The sequence below is a fragment of the Echiichthys vipera genome (assembly GCF_963691815.1).
Source record: "Echiichthys vipera genome assembly, chromosome: 21".
NCBI lineage: Eukaryota > Metazoa > Chordata > Actinopteri > Perciformes > Trachinidae > Echiichthys > Echiichthys vipera.
This window is the reverse complement of record NC_139846.1, coordinates 846,940-870,978: the sequence shown is the minus strand read 5'-3', so window position 1 is coordinate 870,978 and position 24,039 is coordinate 846,940. Positions and strand designations below refer to the sequence as shown.

Genomic DNA, 24,039 nt, shown 5'->3' with positions numbered 1-24,039 from the left:
CCAAGGACCAAAGCTGTTGCCAAGCAATGTAATTCCGTTTAAAAAGGTATATAAGTACGATATATAATTCGTATTATTAAATCAAATAAATAAAAAAGACAATATATTCAAAAAACAATTATCTCTTTTTTTTAACAGTTATTTTCTCTTCTGTCCTTCGTAAGACGCCGTCCTCCCTTGTTGCCATAGCAACTCAAACCTCTAACGTAAAGATGGCCAGCGGTAATATGGCAGGGTTTTACGCTTCTGTCTGCGGAGAACATGAGATAGAAATTAATCCGCATGTTTTAAAAGTGTTAGAGGAGACGACGGCGACGGAGTAAGTGGATAAATGTAAACTAGAATGACTGAAAGTTAATATGTTGAGCTTTAAAAAAATAAAAGCTAACTGTCGAGGCTAACGGGTGCTGCACGTTGATATTGACGTTATCGGTAATTTACTACTTGACTTTATGGATGACTCAACATGACTTAAGTCTCAATAAACAAATAAATAAATGCATAAATTAATGTTTAAATCAATAAATGCTGAAATAAACGAATAAGTGCATTTATAAATGGTACCCCCTATCTTATTAACATGTAGATACAGAAATAAATAAATGTAGTTGAACAAAAATGTATAAATAAATCTAATGCATTTATTTTTTCTTTTATTTATGTATTTATTTTAGCGTTTATTTATTTATGCATGTATGTATTTCTGTATTTATTTAGAACTGAATTTATGCAGTTATTTAATTATTAATTGAGATGTAAGTCATGTTTAGCCCTCCATTATATCTTGACTTACTTCTTGTATTTTTAAATTTTTATTTAATTAAATTTTGTTTTATTTAGTTGCATTGTTAGAAATGAAGCTAGTCAAAAGTAAACAAAGTAGTTAAAATTGTGGCTACCAATAGTACAACTATGCACTCTTAGTTTAGTTTCAGTGTTTTTGCAAGGACTACTAAATATGGAAAATATAACCAGACCTTATGCAGTTCACCTGAAGGCAGCATGGGTTGAATTCAAGTGTTGTTGTTGTTGTGTGTTTGGGAATTACACCTTAAAACTGACAGGAAACAACCGCCTGAGATGTGTTCAGCAACTTGATGACAAAGACGTTCTCGCTCTCTCAAAGTGTCTGACAAACAACAAGAATGTGACAGGTGAGCAGTCACATGTAGGTGAAGGACATATTTTTTTTTAACAATTTAAAACTTGTTTTCTTTGCATCAACAGGCCTTGATGTTGGGTACAATAACATAACAGATGAAGGGGTTGGACACCTCGTTGACCTCTTACAGGTGAGCAGGAAATGAATGGTAATTAATCTAAATGTGCCAGGTGTATTAGTTTTGTCATATTTCATATTATTCATGTTCCAATTGTATTTTTTTTTTCTATTTTCCCCGGGCAGGAGGACAGCTCCGCTCTTCTCTCTCTGGACCTGAAGTTCAACAACATCCAGACAGACGGAGCTGAAGTTCTCGCCAAGAGCCTGCAGGTTCATATCCATCTCTCAAACACACACACACACGACTTTACTTATTGGCAACAAATCCCCAGAAAACTACTGTCACTATTGTCTGACATCCTGTCTGTAGCTCTTAGCTCCGAGCCCACTGGTTCCTCCTTGAATCTTTAAATACGCCTCACAAATATAGTTTAATAGGAGGAAAATAGTGGCCTCATGAGACCATCCTTATATTGCAATCTCCATTGTATTTTACTCACAGATTAGTCTGGTAACTTGTTACAGAGAAAATTTGGAGCCGTTTGCCAAGCGAACGTCCAATTAGGGTTGGTTTTGAGGCAGGTTTAAGTGTGACGCAACGCATGCAAATCTGACATATTTTCAGACAGCGGTAGACCTAATTTTGTTAGGCGCTCGCTAACGCTTTTTTCTCTTTGATCCCTCTGTTGGAATATGGACTAGGCACCTGCAATTGTGCCTTTTATCCGTAAATTCACGTTCCACAAACAGCAAATATCCTTTACCCACATATTGTTTACTTTCTGAGCTTTGCCTCGACGCTGTTAGTACGTCATACGCTTTGTTGATTTGATTGGTCGATTTGGCCCGTATGTTGGTGATAGACAGGAAAATAGGGCATTTTTGGGGACTATTTTCAGCGGCGATTTAATCATTTGGTGCTCTAGTGAGAATTTGTGTCAGCAGGACGGTGTGTGTGTGTGTAAGTCAAAATAAACTTCAGTGTGTGTTCATGCTGATAAAGGAAGAACAGCGTGGCTCACTGATCTCTCTCTCTCTCTCTCTCTCTCTCTCTCTCTCTCTCTCTCTCTCTCTCGCTCTCTCTCTCTCTCTGCAGTGTAACAGCAACTTGCTCTCTCTCAGACTGTCGGGCAATAAGATGGAGAACAGAGGAGCCATGCACTTGGCCAGCATGCTGCAGGTGAACAACACCCTGAAGGAGCTGCAGCTTGCTGACTGTGATCTGGTAAACACACAAAAACACTACTGTCCATCATGCAGGTTTGAGTCTATAAAACATTACAGTGATAACTTAAAAAGTAACCACACGCCTGCTCTTTGTCCCTGCAGGCCACTCAGAGTGTGATAGCGTTCGCTATTGTGTTGAAAAGCAACCGGACTCTACTGTCGGTGGATATCAGCCGACCTCTGCTCTTTAGCCTCCAGGTACAAACACACAAAGCATCACACTGGTGTTGTTTTATACACATTTAAGAATAAGAATTACTTTATTAATCCCGCAACGGGAAATTTGATTTTGACTGTTCATCACAAGGGACATGGATTGTCTATATCAAACACCATGTTCGAACATGAGGATGCCCATAAGTGTACGTGGTACCAGAGCACCCTAGGCCAAAGGTCGATGACCGTATCATCTGATCTGAGGCCGTATGTTTTGGACACTCAGAGGATGAGGGAAGATTCTGGACAGACCGGGTAAGCCCAAACGGATAGTGCGGGTGAACTGGGAACGTCTGGAGGAGGCCCGTATCCGAGAGATCTTCAAATGGAGCTTTTCTGGCATCCCTGTGGGGGTTGGGGGCATTGAACTGGAGTGGGCAATGTTCAAAGCTGCGGCGGTGAGCTGTGGCCTCAAAGTCTTAGGTGCCTCAAGGGGCGGTAACCCTTGAACACCGTGGTGGACACCGGTGGTCCGGGAAGCTGTCCGACTGAAAAGGGAGTCCTTTCAGGATATGTTATCCCAGAAGACTCTGGAGGCGGCTGCAAGGTACTGATGGGCCATAAGGGCTGCAGCCTCTGCTGTGTCAGAGGCAAAGCAGCGGGTGTGGGAGAAGTTCGGAGAAGTCATGGAGAAGGACTTTCGGGCGGCACCAAGGTGCTTCTGGAAACGTAGTCGTGGTGGGAAGGGGTTGCAGTTCGGTGAGCTGAGGATCTCGCCTCTGCTTTTTGCAGATGCCAAGGTCCTGATGGCGTCGTCGAAGGCCATGGCTCTCAGCAGGAAACCGGTGTATTGCTTACTCCAGGTAGGGAATGAGTCCTTACCCCAAGTGAAGGAGTTCAAGTTCCTCGGGATCTTGTAACACGAGTGTGGGGACGATGGAGCGTGAGTTTGGCCGGAGAATCAGAGCAGCGGGGGAGTGGTTTTGCAGTCGCTCTACCGCACCTTTATGACGAAAAGAGAGCTGAGCTGGAAGGCAAAGCTCCCGATCTACTGGTCAATCTTCGTTCCTACCCTCACTTATGGTCATGAAAGCTGGGTCATGACCAAAAGAATGAGGTCGCGAGTACAAGAGGCCGAAACAGGTTTTCTGAGAAGGGTGGCTGGAGTCTCCCTTAGAGATAGGGTGAGAAGTTCAGCCATCCGTGAGGAACTTGGAGTAGAGCCGCTGCTTCTTTGCGTTGAAAGGAGCCAGTTGAGGTGGTTCGGGCATCTGGTCAGGATGCTCCCTGGGGAGGTGTTCCAGGCACATCCAGCTGGAAGGAGGCCTCAGGGAAGACCCAGGACTAGGTGGAGAGATTATATTCCACACTGGCCTGGGAATGCCTTAGGATCCCGCTGTTGGATCTGGTTTTTGTGGCCTGGGAAAGGGAAGATTGGGGTCCCCTGCTAGAGCTGCTGCCACCGCGACCCAACCCCGAATAAGCAGTTGAAGGTGAGTGAGTGTGAGAAGTGAGATTCATTCATGATAGCTTTATAATATTGGCGACATAATGCTTTTAGCTTACAAACAGCAACATTGAATTGAATTAGCCATTCTGTAAAACGGTAGCCTTGGTGTCACGATGGCTCATTTGATGTATGTAAGTGCTAAAAAAGACCATGGGATGATTTAATCCCGGAGTTACACTTTAAGCAGACGTATAAGTCATAGAGTGTGGTCTTGTGTCCTGAGATAACTTTTGTTATGATTTGGCACTATAAATAAAATTGAATTGAATTGAATTGTATATCTGCTCTTAATTAATGTCTCTACTTAAAATATAGTGTGACTATTAAGTGTTAAACCCTGCTCTTTGTCCCAAACACCTGCACAGAAACTGTGAAAAGAGGCTTTTGTGTACTCTGCATCCTGCTTGGAACATGTTGCAGGAGGACTGGAAACTAAGGGAATTTAAAAGCGTGTTAAAAGCTTTTAAATCCAAAATGACAGACGTGGAGGCCAGGCAGGTGTATGACTGAAGCTCTCTGTATGTCTGTGTGTCAGGAGGAGTGGGCGGTGCACTTCTCCGACATGCTGGCAGTGAACAGCAGCCTGGTGGAGCTCCACCTGGGGAAGATGGGGATGACGGACAGCGGGATGGAGCGGCTGACTGAAGGCCTGCAACTCAACCGCAGTCTGCGATACCTGGACCTGCGCTGGTAGAGACAAAAACACCCTCCACATCCACACGCCTTCAAATCATTCTACTGATTAATGGAGAGAAACTGGTGAAGTTTAGTCGTCCTGATCTTGTGTTCTATCGTCCGCAGTAACAGAGTGACTCGTGACGGCATGCGTCATCTGGCCGAGCTGCTGAAGAAGAACCCGACCCTGGAGATCCTCAACCTGTCGGCCAATCGGATCGAAGATGAAGGTGCTGAGTACCTGAGCAAGGCCGTGGCGTGGCCCAGCTGTGTCCTGAAAGAGTGAGTCCAGCACACTCACACATGCATCTTCCTCATCAGATAACCACAAAGAAGTTAAAGAGACAGTACATCCGTTTTCTCAAACATGCTCCTGCTTTTAAGAATTGTTGTACTTAAGGCTGCCTTGGTGTGCTTTTTAACTAATTTTATGGATTTTTACAAGTCTGAGGAGGATAAAATAACGTTTTTTCTACTTTTTTACTTATTCAAAAGGCATTTTAGAGGTCTGAAGAAGAGAAATAACACATTTTTACTTTTAAAAAGATTTTTAGAGCATATTTTAAGGATTTTTAGAGGTCTGAGGAGGAGAAAATCTATTTTTTTTCTACTGTTTTACTTATTTTATTTACAATCTGTTTATTGAGTTTTCAGCCATATCAAAAATAGCAGGAACAATATTAATGTATGAGTCCCTTGTTTCCAAGAAACAAGTATACAAACAAATATTTGAGGATGATGGCTCAAACATACATATTAAGTATTCAAGATAAATGAAGATGTATCTTTGTAAACTTAGGTTTGTAAATATAAAAATAAAAAGGTTAAGATATAGTCTGTTTGATTAAACAACATCAACAGTAAAAAACAAACAAATAAACAAAAGAACAAAATACAATTTCATCTTGAAGGCAGCTTCTGAGGACCTACAACGAGTACCATTAAGTGTTTTGTAAATATCAATAAATATATTGTGTAGGAGATTAAGCCTACTTTTGTTATGGCTAAATATATCAGTCGCTGAATTAATTATGAATTAACTCGACTTGTTAAAATTTAGGATTTATTTTACCTCAAAGTAAGGGCACCACACCAAATTAAGACAGGATGTTTATTAAACTTTGGTGAAGGTTTAATACCTGTTAGTTATTTAAGTAATTGATTGTTAAATTTTATCAGTCTCGTCTTGAACGCATTAATTGGTACCACAGCCTTATCAGTGACCAACACTTTCTGCACAGAACGGAAGACTCTCACAACGACATAAGGTTATAACCATTTATTTGACTACATAATAAGGAGATTATAATACAGTATAGTGCAACATTGAATAGACAAGTGAAAAAGATTAAATGTGGATATAAGAAGCTTGAGGCTCGAGGGGCTTGTTTATAAAATCACTGGCGGATACAAAAACTTGCTCTAATTAGCCTGCCAGCAGAACTCGGATCAGAATCTAACTGTCACCAACGTTTAACCAAGAGTTGCATTAAAAGGCCAACCTTACTTTGCCGTTGATGTTACAGTCGCCCTGGCATCTTACAGTACCGATGCAGTTTTCCGTGGGTCCGCGTCCCGGTGTTTGGCGGAACCACGGCTCGGTTTGTAGACTGGGTCAGCTGTGTGGTTGGACTGGCGGCTCTCGTCGAGCCCCGTCGTGGCCTGGACTTGGTGCTTCAGGTGGCTGCCTCTGAAGTGGTTTGTGGGTTGACAAAAGTTCTGATCGGTTCTGTGGGGCTGGAGTCGCGAGTTCGATGCAATTTGCCGGCCGGACAACAAGGCAAAGACAGCACGAGGGGTTTAACTATACTTATAAAAGATTAAAAAAACGTGTTGTAGAAAACTTAAAAAAGGTCACACGATAAAAATAGATTAACAAACGAAAATACTTTAGTAAGAAACAAAATATAAAGTACGTCTCTTGCTAACTTTGGGTTAACAAAGGAACGAACAGCAGGAGGGGAGGTCAAGAGAGGTGAAGAGTAGAAGATATGCAGAAGAGTAGAGAGAGAGGAGAGGAGACAAGAGAGATGACAAGAGAGAGAGCAAGAGTGACAGCATTCTCTTCCTTTTCTACTCAGCAAAGGGGGGGTGTCTCAGGGTTTAACCCATCCCTTTGACTCTGAGCGAATCAACTGCTTTTTACGCCAGAATTCTAATTCTTAGATTAAACTATCTTTGGTTGATTTTCCATTATTAAGCTTTCCGATATCCAATTTAACCAAATCTTTAGGCAGACAGTTTTAACAGATACAGATACTACACATCACCACACTCTCCTGGATATAGTGACAGGCCTATTATTAAAACACAAATTATTTCAGGAATTAGACAGAGACTTTGCACTTCTGAAACCACATAAACATAATCACAACAAGATACAAATAATGCATATACTGTTACACACTTGCAAAAATGTCTTTGAACAGCCTGTTGCGATAAAACATCGAACTTTAACTGTTTTTCCAAACATCTACACAAAGTTCTGTTTTATTAATGAAAGTCCATCTGTCTCACAGAGACAGCTCCTCCAGTTCGAAGTGCGGTCAGATTTCACGTTGATTTAGATTAAAAGGGGGTCCTGAGACCTGGAGTTCTAGGTTTTATTACCCCAGGAGGGTCCGAGGTTGTAAACCACCTTATCTCCTATAGACACCAGTATAAAAATGTCTTCATCTAGGACTCCCTTACTGGGACACTTAGCAGACCAACCAGACACAAAAACTCCTTGAACAGCACTTTCCCATGAGGTCCTTCAATTGTTTAGTTGCAGAGGTAGTGTTTAATCTCCCCTAGCTGTGTCCAACATACTAGAAAAGTCTTTTTCTCTAAGAAACTTTATAAATGGGCCCCAGATATGTTGAAACTGTTCTTGCTTATCTTAAATTGTGTATGTGATTTTTTCCAAAGGTAAACATCTTGACATTTCCTTGAGCCAATGTCCAATGTTTGGTCTATCGGAAATTTTCCATGTTAAAGCTATTGATCTTTTGGCATGTAATAGACACAAGTCTATAAATATCTGTTCTCTACGTTTTATTTTATGTCCCTTTGGATAAATGCCAAGAATGAAGAAGCTAGGATCTGCTACTAAATGGATTGATAGTATCTCCTGAATTGTACGACACACATCTGACCAAAACTCCTGAATCTTTGGGAACTTCCAAATGCAATGAAAGAGTCTTACTTTCTCTCTACTACATTTGGTACATTAATCTGGAAAATTATGATTCAATTTGTTCAGTTTTTCTGGTGTGTAATATACTCTCATTAACCAGTTGTATTGCAGGAGTACCAATCTTGTATTGGCAGTTTGAGTTTGAGCCCTCCCACATGCCTTGTACCATTATTCAATTGTCAGTTCGCCCTGAAATCATTTTTCCATGCTTTAAACTTAGATTCTGTGGATTCCAGTGAGTTAGTCAACAACAAATTGTGCACTTCTGGTATGATTCCCCTATCAAAAGGGTTCTTAATTAAAACTTTCTCTAATAAGGATAGAGTAGGTATGCTGATGACTTGCTTTTGGATAGAACCTATAAAGCTTCTGGGCTGGAGGTATTTAAAAAAATGCTTACAAGGAATAGCATGAATATCAACCAGCTCTCCAAATGATTTATTTTTTCCCTCCCCTGAGTCAAATATGTCACCTATTAAGCTTAATCCTCTGTCGGCCCACAATTTAAAGCCACCATCATCCCTCCCTTGTATAAAAATAATTATTTCCCCATATTGGGCTGTATTGAAAAAGAGTTTGCGTTTCCTTTAAGTATTCTTGCACATCATACCATACAGCAACCATATTTTTAACGATGGGGTTCTGTGTTTTTTTGATTCGTTTTTTGGGATTATCTGAGTATATGTATGCTGGTAGCTGAGGCTTTAAAGAAAGCGATTCGATATCTTTCCATGCTAGTGAGCTGTCTGATGAATAATAAAACCTCATAGACCTAATTTGAGTTGCCCAATAGTACCATAACAGGTTTGGGCATTTCAGCCCTCCCCTGTCAAAAGGTAAGTAAGGAAGGGATAAAAGGAGTCTGGGGCGTCTATTTTTCCACATAAAACTGTGAAACACTTTTTGAAAACTACAAAAAAAAAATTGAAGGAGGCGGCAAGGGGATATTCTGAAAAAGATACAAAAATTTTGGCAGGATATTCATTTTTAAAATATTAATTCTACCTATTACAGAGATCGAAAGAGATGACCATTTATCAATCGATTCAGAAATGGACTTCATCACTGGTGTATAATTGGTTTGTACAATTTCCTCTAGCTTGCTGGTTATTTGAATTGCCAAATAAGTAAAGCTGTTGACAATCTTAAATTTTCTCATTTATCGTTTGACTTGCCTGGTTTGGGAAGCAAAATAATTGATGCACCTCTTAATGAGGGTGGTAGAATTCCTTTTTGGAACGATTCCCTAAACATTTCTAAAAGATTTAGATTCAAATTTTTTATAAAAGTCTGAGGGTAGACCGTCACGGCCTGCGGCTTTGCCAGATTTCATGCTTTTTATTGCGCTTGAGATGTCCCCTAAGGATATATCGTCCTCCAACTGTAATCTATCCTCTGCTGAAAGTTTTGGGAAATTAATATTATCTAGAAAAAAATTTTGGTCAGGGACTTCTGGATCTCTTTCAGAGGTATACAAAATTTCATAATACCTTTTGAATGCATCGTTAATTTTGATGGAATCTATGATAATCACACCATCTCCATTTATGAGACTAGTGATGGCCCTTTCAGTCTGAAGCATTTTTATGCGCCACGCCAGAATTTTTCCAGATTTTTCCCCTTGGTTGAAAAAGGTTTGTTTAAGTTTTAGAAGATTATCCATAGCTTTTAATGAGGAGATTTCATTGTATTGCGCCCTTAAAAGCACTATTTCCTGATGTAATTTAGAACAAGGATTCCGATAATATTTTGTTTCCAGGAGCTTAATTTTGGATTCCAGCAAGGTTAATTTTTGTTTAGAATTTTGGGACTTGATTTGGCCCCTAATAAAAGCTCTAAATGCCTCCCACCGAATACTTGCTTATGTTTCTGATTTATTAAATGAGAAGTATATGTCAATTTGTTCCTCAATAAAAGAGATAAATTCTGGGTCCCGCAGCCATTTTTGTTGTAATCTCCATTTAAGCGGGTCCCTACTCAGACCTGGATCCATATACCAAAGATGCCATCATAATTACAATCTCTGATTTTAGACATCAGTCCTGCAGAGACTAAAATGTAATTGATTCTGGAGTACGACTTATGAGTGTTAGAAAAACAAGAATAAACTGGTACGTCAGGGTTTCTGTCTCTCCATACATCACATAAATTTATTAATTCATTCATCTTCAACCGCTTATCCCGGGGTCGGGGTCGCGGGGGTGCTGGAGCCGATCCCAGCTGACATCGGGCGTGAGGCGGGGTACACCCTGGACAGGACGCCAGTCTATCAAAGGGCACATAGAGACGTACAGAGACAGACAACCTTTCACACCTACGGGCAATTTTTTTTTTTAGAGTCATCAATTAACCTAACACGTGCATGTCTTTGGACTGTGGGAGAAAACCGGAGTACCCGGAGGAAACCCACGCATACACGGGGAGAACATGCAAACTCCGCACAGAAAAGCCCAGGCCGGGATGCAAACCTTTAACCATTAATAAATTAATGTAGAATTTCTCTACTTTTGTTATGGGAATTGTCCACCTTTTATGACCTGTCCTTATTGGGGTTAAGGGTACAGTTGAAATCTCCTGCTATTATATATTGACCTGGAAGGGCTGACAAATTAAGAAATAGGTTGTTAAAGAATTCAGGATCGTCCTGATTTTGCGCATATATGTTGACCAAATTAAGAAATTCTGATAAAAGCACACCCTGAACTATGAGGTACCTGCCTGCTTTATCAGCAATCACGTTGGTGATTCAAAGGAATGGATTTGTGAATGAGAGTCGCAACCCCTCTTGCTTGGGTGTTAAAAGGAGCCGACAAAACCTTACCTTGCCACCTCCTTTTTAATCTAATGTCTTCATTAATAGAGAGATGGGTTGCCTGAAGACATTTTTTTTGAGATTTAATGCTTTTCAACCTCCCCTTTAACTGTTGTAGCTTTCTATAATTTTGTAAGCCTCTGCAATTCCATTAAGTAAATTTAATCTCAAATTCTTTAATCATTACTAAAATGTGTCATCACTGTTGGTACCAGAGGGATAAAGTGCAAATCCTTCCTCCAGATGCAAACAAACGAAAAAACAAGCCAAGAAAAGTCATTCAATACAAACCAGATGAAACACATCAACATTTTCCTGTGAACAAACCACACAAACCCTGTTGCTCTAGAATCGAGCTTACCCCCTCTCCCAAATGTACACTTCAGCAACGTCGAAGACCACACCACACTTGGTGAGGAGTGATCAAGCAGTGCTACTTAATAGTTGCTTCTTACAGAAAAAAAAACAAAAAACAAAACATAGATATCCTCCCTCCACAAATTTTGACAAAGAGAGACCTAAAGCACAACAAAAAGGGTCAGTAAACAAATAACCCACCACAGAGTCTCTGGAGTATACATTTCAAGTATCTGGTAAAGTGCTAACTTCTCCAAGGGCTCATTTAAATTATAAGTGTGCATTTTCTTATGATTAGAAAATAAGAAGAGAAAAAAGTGCAGTAAAGAACAAAAATGCAAAACGCATTTCTTCCTATCTCCTCCCTCCCCTTTAGAACTGAAAACTTAAGGCTTGATTTGACCTTACCTAGATATTGATAATCAGAAAATTAGAGATGTGCGCACCTGATAGTAGCATACTTAGTCACCCATACTAACCCGGAACATAGTATATATAATAATGACATAAGCCTTAAAAGCTACAAACTTTCCGAGGGTAAATGTTCATTCATTACCATTTTCCTCTTGGATTTGCCTGATGAAAGCCTCTGCTTCGGTGGGTGTTTTAAAAGTTTGTGTGTCGAGCAGGAACCAGGATGCCATGCCTTATTCCCATATTGCGCAGCGTTTTTCTGACACCATCAAATTCTTTCTGTCTTTGGTGGACTCCCGGTGCCAGGTCTCCAAGGTGAAGTTGTTTGGAGCTGTGATTCCCAGCACCTCCGTGATCCACTGCTCAAGAAACATGCAAGCGTCTTCCCCTTCCTCTTTCTCCGGAAGGTTAACCAGTCTTAGATTTGAGCGTCTGGACAGAGCTTCTAAGTCTATCACTTTATCTTCCAGCTCCCTTTTCTTCTCTTCTAGTACAGAATCTTTAGCCTGAAGATTAGCTACATCATCCTCAGTATTTCAGATGCGAACCTCAGCGTTAGCAATACGTTCAATACACTCACTTATTTCCTTACTCACTCCATCAATTGCAGTCACTATTCCATCAAATCTGTTTGAGAAGTCAACCTTCAGATCTTTGATGGCATCGAGAATCTCCTTGTTCATATTTTCTCTGGTGTTTCCAGCAGCCTCGCTCTGCATGTCGTTAGCTTTAGCTTTAGGGCTAACTTCAATGCTATTCTTAGCAGAGCCGAAGTCGGAAATCCTTGGTTGTAGACTTTTTGTGCGATGCCTGCTCAATTTTCCAAGTGCCAACGACATGAGAGACCTTGTGAAATGCAGCGACTAAGTTAATATCTTTGCCAGTTTAGGTCATTTGCTGATTTGCTGATTTTGGTGGAGAGGAGGGATACCACGTCTGTCTAGCACTCCACCATTACCGGAAGCCCTGTTTTACTTATTTAAAAGAAATTATAGAGGTCTAAAGAAGAGAAAGTTTCAAATGTTTACTGTTATAAAATATTTTAAAGCTTCAAAGAGTTTCTCCTCTTAAAAGCTTAAAAATCTTTTAAAACAGATCTATTGTGTTTTTTAAAGAATTTTAGAGGTCTGAAGAAGTGAAGTGATCAAATTGTTACTTTTAAAAAATATGGTTAGAGCTTTAAGAGGCTAAAATATCCTGTTCATTTTGTATTTGAATGGTTTGTAGAGGTCTGAAGAAAAGTGTGTGTGTGTGTGTGTGTGTGTGTGTGTGTGTGTGTGTGTGTGTGTGTGTGTGTGTGTGTGTGTGTGTGTGTGTGTGTGTGTGTGTGTGTGTCAGGCTCTCTGTCTGCAGTAACAGCATCAGGACGGAGGGTCTTCTGTCCCTGGCTCAGGCTTTGACAGTGAACACAACCCTGAACCACATCTACATCTGGGGGAACCACCTGGAGGAGCCAGTGTGTCAGGTAACACGTCCCCAACCTGACAGACCCTCTTACACCGATATGGGAATTGTAGGGTTTTTAGACAGGCGTGCAGCCATTGGACACATGCAGCCATCTACCCAGGGCATTGGTCTATAAGGCTGATTTTGACAGGGTATACTCCTAAAGGACCAGTAAAGAACACACGTCTCCAAAGTTTCAATAGATTTGACCTTTGACCTAACCTCACATCTATTCAAAATCCCAAGTGCTAAGGAGCCAAGAGCTGGCACTGATATATGTTGATGCCTGGGACGCCAGAAGTGTGCACTGGTAATTTCAGATTTATAACCCACCTTATGGGTGAATTGGTAATATCCCACTATGGCATTGGGTTATATGTCTAAAATTAATAGGGAACTCTCCTGGGGTTTCAGGGACCAACTAATATCAATACCAACTCTGGGGTCCTTAGCACTTCTGATTTACACTAGATTTACTGTTAGGACAAAGGTCAAACCTGCCAAAACTTAAGAGTTGGCAGCCGGGACTGACATATGTTATTCAATGGGAGTTGAGGATATATGATATTTTAGCTCTAAGTTGTCCAGGGAGCTTACGTTTGAGTGGGGTATTCGTCTATAAGGCTGAAATTAACAAGGCCCACTCTTGGAGTCCCAGGGCCAACATATACTGTATCAATACCAGCTTTGGTATAGTTAGCACTTGGGAGATTGCCCACTTCCCACTTCACATACGCTTGAACATGTAAGGTGTGTGACATGGACAAGGCTGAATATTTAGATCAGTGTGAGCTAGGATGCTGATACTTGGGCAATGGTATCCTCTCTTTGTCTGGATTCAGCCCTGAAAATATGGAGCAGATTGGACAACCTTGGATTTTGTCCAAAAATTAGTTTCACGGCGCACTCACACTGTCCTTCCGCACCGCGCCCCGTGCTTTAGGGTACTTGTCTGTGTTAAAATAGCCAGCCATAAGCCCAACCCACCAGAGTCGCCCTGCAGTCAGCCTGGGCTTCATCCAGCCTCCCTGCCTTGCCCTGGGTCTCCAAAGTTCTGGCAGGTTTGACCTTTGCCCTAACAGTAAATCTAGTGTAACTCAGAAGTGCCAAGTATCCCAGAGGTGGCACTGGTATATGTTGGTCCCTGGGACTCCAGGAGTGGGCCTTGTTAATTTCAGCCTTATAGACTAATGCCCTAGGGAGATGTTACCACTGTCCACCTTAAACACTCAAACCCCCTTCAAACGTATTCTCCCTGGACATCTTAGAACTAACATGTGTGTCCAATGGCAACACGCTGACACCTGGTGGGTCAGGGCTCTTACGCAGGGATTTACTCAGCGCGGCATCGAAGGGGGGTGGGGGGTTGGGGGGGGGGGGGGTGATGCAAAAACCCCACGTTTTTTCCAATTTAGACTTATTGCCACTGGACACTTTCAGTCGGCAGAACCCTTAGGTAGACACATCTACCTCAGACATCTGTAACTCTCCTGACAAACCCTCTAACACCAACACATCTACCTCAGACATCTGTAACTCTCCTGACAGACCCTTTAACACAGACATATCCACCTCAGACATCTGTAACTCTCCTGAGAGACCCTCTAACACCGACACATCTACCTCAGACATCTGTAACTCTCCTGACAGACCCTCTAACACCGAAACATTTACCTCAGACATCTGTAACTCTCCTGACAGGCCATCTAACACCTACACATCTACCTCAGACATCTGTAACTCTCCCTCTCCAGGCCTTCAAAGAATTGATCTCCAGCGGACGCCTGCCTCCGAAGCAGACAGACGTCAGCGCGTACGAGGTGGACGGTCGGGTGTTTCTCGCTGAGGTCTTCCACCGCCTGAGGAGACGTTACAGCTCCGGTACACTAGATACATCCTTCACCTCCAACACTGCAACAGTACACGCCACTTGCCCAGACTCCACCTCTCCACCACACACTGACACTCAGCGGCTCGTTCCCCTGCAGTCCTGTTAGTCCTGCCAGTGTCCCCACCAGCGTCCCAACACACTTAAAGACGATCTTTAAAAGAGGCACACATGTCAAATGAACTAAATAAGACTAATGTTGTTGGAAAGATATTGTGACTCTCAAACGTGACGATAAAATACCTGATAACAACGTGTTGCCTGTGAGATTTTTTATTTTTTTAATCGGTGCATCCAAAATCATATCATTTACATGTACATTTTAAAAGTGTGAGGAGGAAAAAGTATATATTTTTTACACATTTTAAGAATCTTTAGAGGTCTGAAGAAAAAGTATCAAAGGTTTACTGTTTTAAAATATTTTTAGTGGTCTGAAGAAGAGAAAATATTCAGTGTTAACTTATTTTTAAGACTTTTAGAGTTTTGAAGAGCGTAAAGTATCATTTCTTCTACTTTTTTATTTATTTAAAAGGAATTATAAAAGTCTGAGGAGGAGAATGTATAATATTTTACTAAATTTAAAGATTTTTAAAGGTCTGAAGAAGAGAAAGTATTCAGTTCTAACTAATTTTTTGAGACTTTTAGAGATTTAAAGGGAGTAAAGTATCCAGTTTTAACTTATTTTAAGGATCTTTAAATGTCTGAAGAACAGAAAATTTACCGTTTTTACTTTTGAACAGGGTAAAGTATCCAGTTTGAACTTATTATATGGATTTTATTTTTTATAAAGAGAAGAACATATCTTTTATAATTTCAGTGATAAGTTAGTTAAAACAATTAATGTTAGTTCATGTTTCGTCCAGACTTTCCATACGTGAGAAGAGACTATTTCATCGTGTTTTGAGAAAGCTGTTCATTACAAGATTAAAAAACAAAATGTGACTTTCATAAAAGGCGCCATGTGTTTAAATTCCAGAGTGCTGCTCATGTTTTTTATTTTAAGTGTCCTTCATTATGGACTTAGTTTCTCTCCAGGATGTTGAGTCTCTACTCCTCAGGACGACTCTCCTCTGGACTCTCTTGATTGGTCGCCTTCAATAATGAATCTGGGTCCTTCTTTGGCGGATCCCACTCCAGCAGGACACCCCTCTTCCTCAGGCTGTGTTTCAGCTGCTTCCTGTCCCTTGAGCCAATCGTCCACCACTGCATCGCCAGGCGAGTCAGCGCAGGGAATCGGGGCAGAGCGCAGAGCAGCGCTGGCAGCCAGGCAAAACAGGGCGCGAAGGTCAGAGGTCGCAGGCTGAGGTCGATGTCCTCCAGCGAGCCCAGGCCTCCCGCTGCGAACAGGGCAGACCAGCCATCATCACCTACTGAGCCGTTGTAGGACACGTCCAACAATCGCAGGGAGGACAGACAACCACGTCTGCACACGGCACCTGCACAGGACAGAGAGTTAAGACTTAAGTACAGGTGAGATCTGACTCTTCGTATTTCTACTTGTCTGATTGTCTACAGACATCTTAAAGTAAATTAATGTCTGCACACACCTGGATGCATCATAGAAGGAAAAGCACAGGTGTGTGTGTGTTTGTGTGTTACCTAGGTGACGCAGGTCCTCTGTAGTGAGTTCGCAGCTGCTGAGGCGGAGCTCGAGGATGACTGATAGCTGCAAAGCATCCAGGAGCAGGGCTAAATGACCTCCAACCACTTTACACCAGGACACATCCACACTGCGCAGGTACGGCATGGCCAGAGCTGACACACACACACACACACACACACACAAACTACCTGAGACACAAACTTATACAGAAAGGTATGCATCAGAAATATAATGAGATTAGAAAATGATTTAATATGTTTAAACTGGTGTCAAATGGAGCGTTCTTCCTTCCTTTTGTTTAGTTTTGTTTTTCTTTTTGTTGGTTGTTTGATTTAGTATCTAATAAAAAGGGCAGATCAGCCCCGAGTGGACGAGCCCCCAGCATTTCAGAGAAGAGGGTACTGCTTAGTTTCATTTTCAAACCTTCTTTTTTCATACTTTTTTTCATACAAATTAATAACACATTTTCTGCAGTGTGACAAATTCAGATCTGACACTGCTTTCCACGGTCTTTAAGTAATCTGATAACTTCTACTCTTGCAGATTTAGTTTGTACTAGTTGTAGTACTCGCTTTAGTCGTATCAGTCGTAGTATGTGCGTACCCAGAGCAGTGAAGGACTCCTCGTTCAGGCTGCATCTGTTGAGCGGCAGACGCCTCATCTGTGTCAGAGGGAGGGCGGAGACCAGCGGGTGGACCACGCCCCCCACCTCCTTATTGGATGACACGTCAAGCTCCATCAGAGCCGTCAAAGAGGGAAGTGCCTGGACTGGTGACAACGAGACACATGATTGATGACCTTACAGCTCACTGTCATTCACATCAGTTCAGACACACACACACACACACACACACACACACTCACTCACTCAGGGCTTCCAGGTCGGTGTGTGTGAGGCAGCAGAGGTGGAGGTGGAGGCTCTCCAGGTGTATGAGGTGAGCCAGGTGGAGCATGAGGCGGTTCAGTCCTCCAGATAGAGTTTTGTTACAGGACAGGTCCAACTCTCTCAGTAAGGGGAGGCAGCGGAGCGAACCACCTGCAGGACAGCGATGAGTCCTACTGTCATCATGAGACACAGTAGAGACAGTGAGAAGCGTAAAGACACAACATCAACAGAAAACGGTGGATCTCCTACTGAGAGCGTTGAGGCTGTCCATTGTCAGACCGCACGCCTGTAGTCGCAGCGCGGTGAGAGAGGTGGTATGAGAGAGAGAGGAGGCCAGCTCTCTGAAGGCATCAACTTCCTGCGTGAGCTGAGGGTTACAAGAGATGTCCAACACACATAGTCCGGAGAGAGCGGACCCCATTCCTCCTGAGACACACAACAGACGCGTTTCCTCATGATCTGTCTCCAGTGGCATTATGGTAAATGTAGGAAATCTGACACAGAAGTATATAAAACGAGCTTGCCTTATTCCTGACTTATGAAAGTATATGTATGTTTATATATGTTAAAGTCTGTACCCAGTACAGAAGCATCAGCCGCAGTGAGCTGACAGGCAACCAGGTGGAGCTCCCTCAGCGGTGGGTGAAGTTTACCCAGCAGGCCTTGCAAAGCGCCGCCCCCGACGTGACCGTTCCAGGACAAATCGAGGATCTCCAAGAGAGGGACGCAGCCGAGAGCTTCGCCTGCACAAACACATTGGCCCTTATTTATCAATCTTGTGTGAAAACGGGCGCAGATCTGAGCTCAGAGTTGGTCGTATGACAGGACCCACGTGTAATTTATGAGACATTCGTATCCGACCAATCTCAGCGTACGAATGAGCGGTCCTTGATAAATGCGGCGGCTGAATTCGATCGTCATTGACATGTTACGCCCTTAAATATTCCTGGTTTGGAGGCCTCGCCCACTGAGGTCAAACATGGAGAGGAAGAACGCTGGTACAAAAAGAAACTTTTACTACACACAGATCGGCATCCTGACATCCGACATGGAGCAAAATAAAGATGTGCTTTTTGGCAGTCTTAAGAGTGGAATAGAAGGGGCCCTTAAAAACGCTGTATGGAAAAGAATAACGGAGGCAGTCAACCCGAAGCAGCGCTCCACTGTGACCCGTGTGCGTGTGTGCGCACTGCTGAACCCGGCTCCTGCTCTGTAGCGGGGTTTGCCAGCGGGGTTATTAGGTATTCCTTTAGAGGATAACCTTTGTCACCATCTGATACCTTGTTTGATTTAATGCAATTTATCGAGGCTAGCCACTAGCCGAGGAGATGACTTTGCCTCTGCAGTGCGCATTCCTGCAGCCGCGTGCCAACACATTCATTAATTCATTCATCTTCAACCGCTTGTCCCTGTCAGGGACAGGGGCAAGCGGTTGGAGCCAAGCTGTTTTAAAATATAAAAGAATCGTGTGTGTCCCCCGGCCACCTGGCCGTTTAAAAGCTTGGCATCACAAATCACCTGTACATTTATGGTGTGGTAGTTTTTGCGATTGATGAATGCGTAATCATTCATGAATGGTGCCTTCAGACGCACATGAGTACAATCAATTGCTCCAACCACAATTTTTATTTATTTTATTCGTTTTAAGAATCTGTTTTGATCTGTTCTTAATATGTGACCGCTTATGCTTGATGACAGCTGAGGTTTGTTAATTATTTTCAGCCAGATTTTGCTGTGCTGCACCGCAAATCCACACACTCAAATGTGCGTACACGATCTCAGACCAGACGTGAGATTTGATCGTAGCTCCCGCTCACGTCCAAATTGATAAATGCCGAAGTTTGCCAGGAAATTGTCGTACGCATGTTTTTCTGCCGTACGTTCGTTTGATAAATGAGGGCCAATATGAGGGAGACATAAAATACTTGTTTATTTAACATAACATTTCCCACACGAAAATCAGTCTTGTCCGGGGTTGTGTCTTGATGGCAACCCAAGATTTGTAAAAGTCTTTGGGGAAGGTTATGGTTAGCATAGGTTGTTAGAAAGCGCTTCTCTCCATACCATCTAAACACGACCAAGTAATTGTGTTTCGGCCTGATGTAATGCAGCAAATCAGCTTCCTGTAAGGAGCTACTGTTGGTTGAGGGTTCAAAACAACAATGGCTAGCGTGGGGTAGCGACGATACAAGAGGCGACCACTCATTCAAAACAACAATGGCGGACACATCTAGACGTTAGCTTAGATGCTAAAAAAAGCAAGACTTTTATCAGAGATTAGAGATTTTCTTCCATGAGAGAAGAGAACGACAGAGGGTTCGTCTAATCACCGTCCAGATATGTTATGGAAGCACCTGCTCTTTCCATATCAGTTTGTAATGATGTCCTCTTGAATGAACATGAAGCACAATATCAAGATTAGAGCTGCAATCTGCCATTGCTATATTCTACAAAACTTGCTTTTTCTTCACTGATTTCACACCAAAACTCACTGTTTTTTTATCACATAAAACAAAACAAAGAAAAACAGCGGGTTTTAACAATTAGGACTCTGGAACGAGCTCATGTTTGGTGTTAAATGCTGTAAAAATGACGTCAACAAATTGATTATCAATACTACACTTGCACGTATCTGCAAGTGTAGTATTGATAATCAATTTGTTGACGTCATTTTTACAGACAGAAAACAGCTTGACTGTAAAACAACAAGCGTTTCTGATAATAATGACCCACCCAGAACAGTGACGTCATCAGCGTTCAGCCTACAGCTGCAGAGCCTCAGCGCTCTGACTCCGCCCACATGCTGGAGGTGAGAGGTCAGCACGCTCAGACATCCGCCAATTAGCTCGTTCCAGGAGACGTCTACCTCCTCGAGCTGAGGGAGGAACTGGAGCAGCGTGGCTGAGGAGGGCGAGAGGACGGACATGCATTTTATGTCCCTTTGACTTCACTAACTTTATCATATGTGAAGGTTTTACATCAATGATCTCATTATAACTGAAATAAAGATATACTATGACATTATTGTACCTGCTGTGTGAACCCCAAAACTCTCAAAAAGTCATGAGTGGAGACACTGCAGGTGAATAGCGTCAAATATTTAACTAACAGATTTCACCTTGAAACTTCCCCAATTCATTACTGACATTAACACTACTATTTTTTTACATCACAAGTTTTCTGAAATGTGATGTTTAAATATGCAAATGAGGCATTGTTTAATGAAATATGAGCATATTTTCAAACAGTTCCAGAACATAAATGTGAACATTGGATAAAAGCAGGTTCAAAACTCTTGTTTCATTTTGTTGAATAGAATAGAATAGCCTTTATTATCATTGTATTGTTAACATCAAAATTAGAGTGCATAAAGAAAATATTTAAGGACAATTAAAACAGTTAAAGGGGTATAAAAGTATTAGAATACAATAATAAATAGAATATATACATGAGAAAAAGAGGGGGATGAGAGAAAGGGCTTGAATTACTGTGGTATTTATAATTATGCTAAATATAAATAATATGAATATGATTGCACTTTTATGACATAGTCATAGTTTTTACAGATATCTCTTGTTATCACTCCATAAATCAGATATGTCTTTAGGAAAAACTGTTGTCTAAATGAGGCTGTGAATGTAAGAATATAGAGAGGAGTGAAAGTGTAAAGGTTGGTGACTAAGTGCTGCTGAAGTGGGCATTTAAAAACATTGAAACACATTTATTGGAACATTCACACATTTTCAGAGACTGCAGATGAACAAGATTTATAGATATCATCATGAAACTTCCCCACTTCATTACTCACATTAACACTGTTATTGTTTATATTACAAGTTTTCTGAAATGTTCTGTTTAAATATGTAAATGAGGCATTATCGAATGTTAACTTTTGGTGAATTTAGGAGAGATCTACAGACAAAAACAGACAAAGTGAAGTCAAACAAATGTTTTCTTCGCCCAGAGTGTAGGTCAGTAACCCTGCTCACCTAGCTCCAGCAGGTCAGTAGCAGTGAGGTCAGAGTGAGCCAGGCTAACGCTCCTGCTGTCAGCTTTCTTGCCCAACCTCTGCAGGAAAACACACACTCGACCCCAGCCGATGTCCCGCTCACTCTCTGCTGCCTCAGCAACACCTGAAACTCCAAACACACATTAACGAGGCTGTTTCTTTCTCTGCACCTCTTAACTTTAATGCCTTCAAGATCATTCCTCGTGTCCTAACTGACTGTCAAGAGATCATTTTACATGCACTCTTTCTCCGATTTGTATTAAGTGCTGCACATCACTAATGGAGAACTAAACATGACTAAATAAATGAATAACTAAAGAAATGCATTTGTAAATGAACAAATAAATAAATGTGTGAATAAATGGGACCTCCTAACTCATTTACATATGGACACAGAAATAAATAAATAAATGTAGCTGAAGTAAAATGTATAAATAAATATAGAGTATTTATTTATCTAGTCTTTTATTCATTCATTTCTTTCAGCATTTATTTATATATTCACACGTATATTGTAATTATGCATTTATTTATGTATTTTTATATGTGTTTATTCATATATTTCAGCATTTTATTTATTTATTTATACATATATTTTATTTATTGATACTTGAGTCATATTTAGTCCTCCAGTAGCACATTTCCCTTGGGAGGAATAAAGTTTCATCACCTGAGCTCGGCCCTCTCTCCTCTCTGCTCTCCGCCTCTCCGTCCTCAGGGATCACCGTCCGGTCTCGGGACAGGAAGCGCCCCAGAGGCTTCCTGTCTGCGGCCGTGCGCTTCCTGCGGATCTGGTTCATGATGACGTCAAGAGTGGAACGCCGCTGACCAAGTCTCGTCTCTGAAAATGTCACCATTAGAATGAGCTTTTTTTTTATCCTTTAAATGTCCTCAACTCCTTAATTAAATTCAGATGAATTCATTACAAATATATGATTAAAGGAAGGAATATTTTACTACTTAATACTTTAATTAGTTTCTAATGGTCTTATGCCTAAGTGCATGTTTACAGGGTTATGGATGTGTAATTATTAATGACCCCTCTGAGGTCTCAATAAACACCTAAAATGGGAAGTTATTTACTAACATGCAAGAGAGAATTTATTGATCTGAAGATGATAAATTATTTGTTAAACTGAGAAGAGGAGAATAAATGGGAAGATTTTAAGAAAAGAAATATAAATTTATTAGTGTTCAATTAAATTAGATTAATGTAATTAAGGCCTTAAAGTGCTTAACGTATTAGATCTTCCATAAATCAATCCACTAAAAATATATTGATTCCCATTAAAAACTGAAATGATGGTATTTTAATAGATTTAATTATAAAGCACCTTTCAAACAAACATGCAGCCTATATATTGCAAAAATAAAAAATAATAAAAACAAAAATAAACAACAACAAATTGCAATTTTGCAACAATTACAACATTAAAAATAAAAATCATGATAAACAAAACAAGTCAAAAGAATAAAATAAAAATAATACAATATTTAAAATCAATAAATAAAAGTAAAAAGCATAAAAACACCAGGGAAGAAGATAATATGAAAACTAATGTACACATTTAAAATTACTACTGATTAAAAAGTCTAATTTAAATTTCCTTTAAAAGAAAAAGAAGTTATGAAATAGTTAAGACATAGAAAGTTAATATATACGGTATATATATTCTCTCTGTGGTTCCACTTGTCCATTTACTGCGGTAAAATCTTTTTTTATTAACAGTAGACGTCATATTACCTGCAGACTCCATATTTGAAGAGCTGAGTTAAAAGCAAACCGCAAATAAGATTTAAAAATAAAATCAATAAAAACTGCTGGTGATGCGTTCACGGTCCGTCCGAACATGAAGACCCGACACAGAAAACAGCTTATGTAGAAACTTAAATCTCTACTTTGATCAGCTCCTGTTTGACTGACTGACTCCTCTCTGCTCACAGTTTAACACCTTGGTGACGTCACGTCCCGTGCTCGTCAGGTGGATCATCCCGGAAGTGCGACAACACCTTCAGTAAATGCACGAGGATATATCTGTTCTTCAGTGGCTTCTTTGAAATAAACATCAAGTGTAAATGTAGTACGATCACAGCGCAGAAATAAAAAGTGTCAGCATCCAAATACACTGAAAGTAGAAACACAGAACAATATCATTTATATTATTGGCTTATGATTATGTGAAAAGGAAAAATTAGGAAACGTAATGTGTAATGTTTTGCCTTTAGTTATTACCTATTAACCAATTTTTCACATTTTTTGCTAATTTATATTATCAAAATTGTACTTTTCCTATTCTTGTCTTTTTCAATTTTGCTTTGTAAAGCATTTTATTTCTATGAAGAAGACAAATACATAAAAGTTACTTTAATATTGCAGCTGCTAAATGTGGAGCTTTATTTATATCTATGTGTTACTAACATATGTACTTATTTTATTCATTCACTAGTTATATTCTATTATATATTCTTGTCTGTAATCTTTTTTGTAACATTTCTTAAAGGCATAATCTATTTTTTTTTTTTTTAATTGTATTATTTTATTCTATTGTTTCAAGTATGTATTGGTATGATGTCATGCAAGGAAGGGTGAGCTGGGGATTTAAAAAAAAAAAAGGAAAATTGTAATACTCATGCTGACATTTTGTTGTTTACACTG

General features: G+C 40.6%; 2 protein-coding genes across 2 annotated transcripts; one reads left to right on the top strand and one right to left on the bottom strand.

Annotated features, from left to right (window-relative positions):
- Positions 1-958: 958 nt before the first annotated feature.
- LOC310963282 (uncharacterized protein) lies at positions 959-14,994 on the top strand (the record flags this gene model as incomplete). The annotated part of the gene is made up of 10 exons (XM_083936024.1): positions 959-1,154; positions 1,228-1,292; positions 1,409-1,492; positions 2,319-2,447; positions 2,552-2,647; positions 4,651-4,805; positions 4,917-5,072; positions 11,767-11,958; positions 12,890-13,016; positions 14,752-14,994. 10 exons carry the CDS (start codon positions 959-961, stop codon positions 14,992-14,994), a joined length of 1,443 nt encoding a protein of 480 aa, XP_083792150.1.
- Positions 14,995-15,317: 323 nt separating this feature from the next.
- lrrc31 (leucine rich repeat containing 31) lies at positions 15,318-23,283 on the bottom strand. The gene is made up of 10 exons (XM_083936560.1): positions 23,128-23,283; positions 22,054-22,224; positions 21,364-21,507; positions 20,108-20,275; positions 17,953-18,117; positions 17,624-17,800; positions 17,357-17,524; positions 17,092-17,256; positions 16,485-16,640; positions 15,318-16,321 (listed from the first exon to the last, which is right to left on the bottom strand). The coding sequence occupies exons 1-10, from the start codon at positions 23,138-23,140 to the stop codon at positions 15,933-15,935; spliced, it is 1,716 nt and encodes a 571-aa protein (XP_083792686.1). The 5' UTR covers positions 23,141-23,283; the 3' UTR covers positions 15,318-15,932.
- Between the last annotated feature and the right edge of the window lie 756 nt (positions 23,284-24,039).